This window comes from Otolemur garnettii, unplaced genomic scaffold (assembly GCF_000181295.1).
Source record: "Otolemur garnettii isolate 467f Iridium unplaced genomic scaffold, OtoGar3 scaffold00184, whole genome shotgun sequence".
Classification (NCBI taxonomy): domain Eukaryota; kingdom Metazoa; phylum Chordata; class Mammalia; order Primates; family Galagidae; genus Otolemur; species Otolemur garnettii.
The window spans coordinates 2524502-2531783 of NW_003852579.1; the positions used below are offsets into that span (position 1 = coordinate 2524502).

General features: G+C 43.2%; 1 protein-coding gene across 10 annotated transcripts in view; it reads right to left on the minus strand.

The window, feature by feature from the left end:
* Window positions 1–7282, minus strand: part of EPB41 (erythrocyte membrane protein band 4.1) — a 226289-nt gene that overhangs the window by 9283 nt on the left and 209724 nt on the right. For 7 of the 10 annotated variants that reach the window (XM_023507451.1, XM_023507453.1, XM_023507446.1 and 4 more), the window contains 2 exons: window positions 5871–6311; window positions 4393–4521 (listed from right to left, as the gene is read on the minus strand). In XM_023507451.1, coding sequence (XP_023363219.1) covers window positions 4393–4521; window positions 5871–6311 — 570 coding nt within the window. The remainder of the gene's footprint in view (window positions 1–4392; window positions 4522–5870; window positions 6312–7282) is intronic. The other 3 variants (XM_023507452.1, XM_023507450.1, XM_023507449.1) reach the window with 1 other exon arrangement.

Consider the following 7282-nt stretch of genomic DNA (forward strand, 5'->3'; position numbering starts at 1 on the left):
AAAAAAAAATAGCCAGGCATTGTGGCGGGCACCTGTAGTCACAGCTACTTGGGAGGCAGAGGCATGAGAATCGCTTGAGCCCAGGAGGTAGAGGTTGCTGTGAGCTGTGATGCCACAGCACTCTACCCAGGGCGACAGCTTGAGGCTCTGTCTCAAAACAAAAAAAAAGGAACAGAGTCTTACTTTGTCACCCTTGGTAGAGTGCCATGGCATCACAGCTCACAGCAAAATCAGCTCTTGGGCCCTTCACCCAGGAGATGATGTTTAGTCTCCATTTTCTTTATGGCTGCATAGTATTCCATGGTATACATATACCACAGTTTATTTATCCATTCTTGAGTTGATGGGCCCTTGGGTTTGTTCATTGTACCTAATCATCAAAGAAATGCAAATCAAAATATTACCTAGGGTGGCACCTGTGGCTCAGCGAGTAGGTGCCAGCCCCCTATACCGAGGGCGGTGCTTTGAACCTGGCCCCGGCCAAATTGCAACAAAAAAATAGCCAGGTGTTGTGGTGGGCACCTGTAGTCCCAGCTACTGGGAGACTGAGGCAGGAGAATTGCTTGAGCCCAGGAGCCCAGGAGGGCTCACCTACAACTTGGACTCTACCTAACAAACACAAACAATGTAACCTAATTATATATACTCTTATATTAATCTGAAATGAAAAATAAATTTAAAAATAAATAAAATCATTTAAATAAAAAATAATTTAAAAATATTTAAAAAGACCAAAAAGCACCAACAAATACTTCAATTTATTTATTAAAAAAATATTTTATCGATGCTCATATGAGCCCTATGACAGGGCAGAGGTTTATTAGCACTATTGTTAAGAAAAAACAGGCTTAATGACCGGCACGGTGGTTCACATCTGTAATCTTAGCACTCTGGGAGGCTGAGGTGGGTGAATTGCTTGAGCTCAGAAGTTCCAGACCAGCCTGAGCAACAAACAGTAAGACCCCTGTCTCTAAATATAGCCAGGCGTTGTGACTGATGCCTATAGTCTCAGCTACTCTGGAGGCAGGGGCAAGAGGATTGCTTGAACCCAAGAGTTCAAGGTTGCTGTGAGCTATGATATAACGGCACTTAACCCCAGGGGGAATGAGTGATACTCTGTCTCAAAAAAAAAAAGAAACAGGCTTAGTGCCTGTAGCTCAGTGAGTAGGGTGCCAGCCATATACATTGAAGCTGACAGGTTTGTGCCCAGCCAGGGCCTGCTAAACAACATGACAACTGCAACAAAAACAACAAAATAATAGCCAGGCATTGTGGAGGGCGCCTGTAGTCCCAGCTACTTGGGAGGCCGAGACAAGAGAATCCCTTAAGCCCAAGAGTTTGAGGCCAGGGCTAAGGTAGGGTGACCAGATTCTAACATCTGTAAGGCGGGACAACATGGCCCGGGGGCGGTGCGGGGGCGGAGCACGGCACCCGGCAGGGCCTAACAAGGCAAATTTTGATAAGCAGTTCTCGATAATCACTTCTCAGCAATTATTTATTACAGTTTAACATTATAAAATTAACAAAAATAATATAAAACTCCTGGCGAAATAGCCATATGGCCGCCGAAAACCGTATATTCCCTTCTTGTTCTCCAGCCAGTTAGTGCATTCTTTCCAAAAATCGGGACTTTTTTAAAACGCCATGGGACACGGGACAAATTGTTGAAAAGCAGGACTGTCCCGCCAAAATCTGGACATCTGGTCACCCTAGCTAAGAGCAACATAGTGAGACACTGTCAAAGAATGGGAAGAAAAGGGGAGGGGAGGGGAGAGGAGCAGAAGGGAGGTAGGCGAAAGAAAAAAAAAAGGAAAAGAAGAGAAAGAGGAGAGGAGAGAAGAAAAGGAGAAAAGCTCAGAAAGGTGAATGATTTGTCCCAAGGACTCAAATTAGTGAATTGCAGGTATAAACTTCTGGCTGTAAGGCATAGGTAGGTTCTGAATCATAGGGGAGTATTTTCCAGAAAGAACTGGATAAGGTCCTTATTAGGGTATAAAGGGGTAAGGAATCCCAGGCTATCTTCTTTAAAGATTGAGATAAGACACTGAAGCAAATGTAGACACACGTCCCTGTCCCTTTAAGGGAAAGTGGGAGGAAATAGCAAAATACATCTTGACATTTCTGAAAACAAAACTACTACTGTTGCCCAAGGTCACAAAACTAGCAAGTGTTGGAATTAAGATCCAAGTTTCTCTAACTCAAAAGCCTATGCCCTTTGTCTACCATGTCACGCTGCCTTTTAGTTTCTCTTATATGTTGGATATTTATTTATTTATAGACATAGTCTCAAGCTGTTGCCCTGGGTAGAGTGCCATGGCGTCATAGGTCACAGCAACTTCTAACTCTTGGACTCAAGTGATCCTCTTGCCTCAGTTTCTTTTTTTTCCTATTTTTAGTAGAGATGGGGTCTTGCTTTTGCTCAGGCTGGTCTCCAACTTGTGAGCTCAAGCTATCCACTTGCCTCAGCCTCCCAGAGTGCTAGGATTACAGGCATGAGCCACCATGCCTGGCCATGTTGGATATTTTTAAGTGACTGCTTCCTTTTCCTTTTTGTAAATGTTTTACTCAAACCACATGAACTTCTATGGGCAGTGTGGCTCTAACTTTTAAAACAATTCATTTTGAACAGTTAAAAACATAATTTGAGGGTGGGTGCGGTGGCTCACTCTATGAGGCCAAGGTGAGTAGATTGCCTGAGCTCACAGGTTCAAGATCATAAGAGTGAGATCCGGTCTCTAAAAATAATCAGGTATTGGCTCGGCGCCCATAGTTCAGTGGTTAGGGCATCGGCCACATGTACTGGGGCTGGTGGGTTCAAACCCGGCCTGGGCCTGCTAAACAACGACAATTACAACAAAAAAATAGCTGGGCGTTGTTGTGGGTGCCTGTAGTCCCAGCTACTTGAGGGGCTGAGGCAACAGAATCGCTTAAACTCAAGAGTTTGAGGTTGTTGTGAGCTGTGATGTCATGGCACTCTACCGAGGGTGACATAGTGAGAGACTGTCTCAAAAAAACAAAAAACATAAATAAATAAAATAAAAATAAAAACAGCCAGGTGTTGTGACGAGCGCCTATAGTCCCAACTACTCATGAGGCTGAGACAAGAGAATTGCTTGAGCCCAGTAATTTGAGGTTGCTGTGACCTGTGATGCCAGAGCTCTCTACCGAGGGCAACATAAAAAAAAAAATTAAAAACCTAATTTGGATATATCTATTCTATAAAATTCAAGAACTTCAAAATGTTGTACAGTGAAAAGTCATTCTTCCTGTCCCTCCCAAAGTCCTGCAGTCCCAGTTCCATTCATCAAAGGCTGCTACACTTGTTGGAACGCCCATTCAGACACAGCACACTGACACTGCAGCCTATGCACACACAGCTTTTATATGTACAGCTGCTTATATCCCCTTTCCCTTCTATAAACAGTAGCATATTATTCACCCCGTAGTGCACCATATTTATTCACTTACCAACTTATCACTTACCAACTGATAGATTGTTCTCATCACAGGTTTTTATTTATTTATTTATTTTTTTTTTTTTGAGACAGAGCCTCAAGCTGTCCCCCTGGGCAAAGTGCCGTGGCATTACAGCTCATAGCAACCTCCAACTCCTGGGCTCAAGCGAGTCTCCTGCCTCCGCCTCCCAAGTAGCTGGGACCACAGGCGCCCGCCACAACGCCGGCTATTTTTTGGTTGCAGCCATTATTGTTGTTTGGCGGGCCCGGGCTGGGGATTCGAACCCGCCACCTTAGGTGTACATGGCTGGCGCCTTAGCCGGTTGAGCTATAGGCGCCGAGCCTCATCACAGGTTTTTTAACGGCCACATAGAATTACCTTAAGTGGATGTACCATAATTTATTTAACCAGCTCCCTACTGATGGAAATTTAGTTTGTTTCTGTGATAATGAAAATTTAAAGAGATTCCCTCCCATATGTAAGTAATTCTTTCCTACAACCTCTGGCTAATAGTGTGAACAATTTTGAAGTAATTTCCTATTCCTTTCTTTTTTCAGTCCCCTTCACTGCTAAGTCCTACTCATTCATTTCTCTCTCTCTCTCTTTTTTTTTGCGGGGGTGGGGGGAGGAGGGTGGACAGAAGCTCAAGCTGTCTCCCTGGGTAGAGTGCCGTGGTGTCACAGCTCACAGTAACCTCCAACTCCTGGGCTTACGCGATTTTCTTACCTCAGCTGCCCAAGTAGCTGGGACTACAGGTGCCTGCCACAATCCCTGGATTTCTTTTGCTGTAGTTGTCATTGTTGTTTGGCAGCCCCTGGGCTGGGTTTGAACCTGCCAGCTCTGGTGTACATGGCTGGCCCCCTCGCTGCTGAGCTACAGGCACCGAGCCTACTGTGTTTAGTCTTTGGCATGGTTTAGCATTAAACCATGTCCTACCTGGGCAGCCTCATAAGTGATGGTCTTGGTCTCAGTGTGGACGATAGGAACGTCTTTGGTTGGGATTTCACTTTTCCCAGCATTGGCAGTATCTGAGATGGTGACAGTTTGAGTCTTCACCAGCGGAGGCTGTAAAGCAGTAAAGAAACAGTTACTGGAGTCCTTTTGAAGGCTGTGGAGAAATAATCTTCTGACATTGATCTGATCAAAGTGTTAGCTTTAATCAAGCACAGGGCTAACTCAATCTCCAAAGGTGCCCAAGACTTGGACACTATTCCAAAGTAGCCATGACAAGGCATCAAATCATGAGGGCCATTAAAAAGCAGCATTAATGTAATCACTTTCATAAGCTTAATGGAAAGCTACCATGTATAAGATCAGAGTTACGACTGGTGATATAAAACACGTCAGACTGACCTTCAGAACTTGAATATAAAACTATTTGCCAAATAGCAATCACTTTCATTTGTCCTTGCGACTGTACCATTATAATTAAGAAAATCAGCCGCATTTCCTCTACTAAGTACAAATGGTACATGAAACAGCAATGGCTCTGGAATGCATTACCCTGGAATTCATTAACTTTTTTCAAATCAATGTCAGACATTCACTTTGGAGTTACGGAGAAGAAACAGTATTTGGAAAACTTTTGGAAAGAAAAAAAAAATCACTTCTACCACCACCTGGTGATTAATCTCAGAATTTCAGAAGAGTGAATATTAGTGGAGTATCAAAGGCCTTTTGTCCATCTGCTCACCTTCTCTAAGACTATAAATCACCCTAAAAATGCCATTTGATTGTGATGAGGTTAAACAGCCATCCACCTTTGCATAGAAAATTAGTACTATGATCCTGGAAGCCCTTGTGAGTGGGGTCAGTGGGAGTGGTGGGCTGCATGATATGGCAGCAGCATATAAATTATTACCGGGGGTCTGAGATCTTATTAAAAAAAAATCAGTTGCCTCTCTAATTAAAAGCATTTGAATTTTTTAATCATGGTCTCAGAGAACTGGACGTTCCTCAGCATAAACATCTCCAAAATTCACCTCCTTCCACAGCTTACACTTGAACAAGGAAAACATGAACACACACCAGCTTCATAAAGACAAATAGCTGGAGTTTACTCTGGGAGGCTTTTTTTGTTTGTTTTTTTGGGGGGTTTTTGCAGTTTTTGACCAGGGCTGGGTTTGAACCCACCACCTCCGGCATATGGGGCCAGCACCCTACTCCTTTGAGCCACAGGTGCTGCCCTACTGGGAGTTTTTAAAAGTCATCAGGGGAGACAGTATTTCTAGCCATGGAGTTAATTCTTCTGAAAGAACTTCTTTGTAGCAATCAAAGGCTTTAATTTTACTCAGTGATTTTGAAAAAAGCAGAGAGACCACTACCCTCACCACACCACCACCACTGCCTCCACAGGACAGATTCTAGCCCTCTGCCAAGAGTCATTAGACCTGTATCATCAAATCAGTTACTACCTGGAAACTTCGAATGAGGGTGGGGAACTGGTTACCCACACGAGAGTCAAGAAATGATCCATTTTGGATTCCAAGTAGTTCTCCTGGTTCTTCACTATTCTCTGACATTTTTTCACCAAGTTGCAGCTGACCGGAAGCTGGTGCTACTGAGAACTTTAAGGCACTGGCCTGCTCCTCCACTCCTACACATTCCCCATTTGGGCCTCTTGGCAGCTCCTCAATATCAAGATAGCCAGCTGCCCCCTGTTCCTTCTCTTCTGTCTCCTTGCTGCTTATGGAGAGGGAGCCCAAGGCAAAGCTTTGTGGAGACTCCGACGGGGTGGGCATCTGGCTCTTACTAGGAACTACTGATTGCTTGAGGCCCTCCCATTCAGAGTCTGAGTTAGTAGATGGCCCTTTTGTCACGACAGCCACCTCCTCTGTGCGAAAGCCATTTATCCTCTACAAACGAATGAACACATACAAAAGCAAGAAGATTAGGAATAAGTGGGGGAATGTAGTGAACTATGAGAATCAATACGATTTCTAAGAAACTTCAAACATATTAACACTAATATAAACCAAGAATCTTAGCTGCTAAGGTGGTTAAAAGGAAGAACTGCTCTTCACTACACATAGTGACAGCTTGAGCAATTCTAACTTCATTTTGGTCATATTTCTATAACATCGTTAATCTGACAAATAATTTCAATACACCTCGCACAGTGCTCAGTACTTTGTAATCCTATGGTCTTCCTTGTATAATATATTCTCTTCATACTTAAAAGAATTGCTTTGTCGTTTTTAAATACCTAATTTATTACTATACATAGGATAAAATGCAATTTATAAGTCAATCAAAACCTGTTCTTGAGGAGCCTGATCAGTTTGAAAAATGTTTAATGTCTCCAAGCCATCTGCCTCTTCACACTAGGCCCTCAGGGAGAAGCTAAAATCTACACTAGTTGCCAGGGAGATAGAAGTTGAGTACATCCAGCATAAACTTACTCCAATTATTGTCATGGCATCAAACATTATCAAAAATAGTAAAGTGTTTCACTGTAAACAGAATTTAAATGACCCAGCAGCTGAGATCTATTTCTTCACAGAGGAACGACATGCTACCTCCAACCTCCAAGAGAAATAAATCCTAGAAACACATAGGGTTCCCTCCTGGGCTACATGCCTCCCACTACAGAAAAAAAATAGTTTCAAAACAAGTACACTTGGCACTCCATATCTGTGGATTCCTCATTGTGGATTCAACCAACTAAGGATTGAAAATATCCAGGCTGGGTATAGTATGTTCACACCTATAATCCTAGCACTTTGGGAGGCCAAGCAAGAGGACCACTTGAGGCCAGGAGTTTGAGACCAGTCTGGGAAACAGAACCAGACCGTATCTCTACACTAACTTTTTTTTTTTTTTTTTT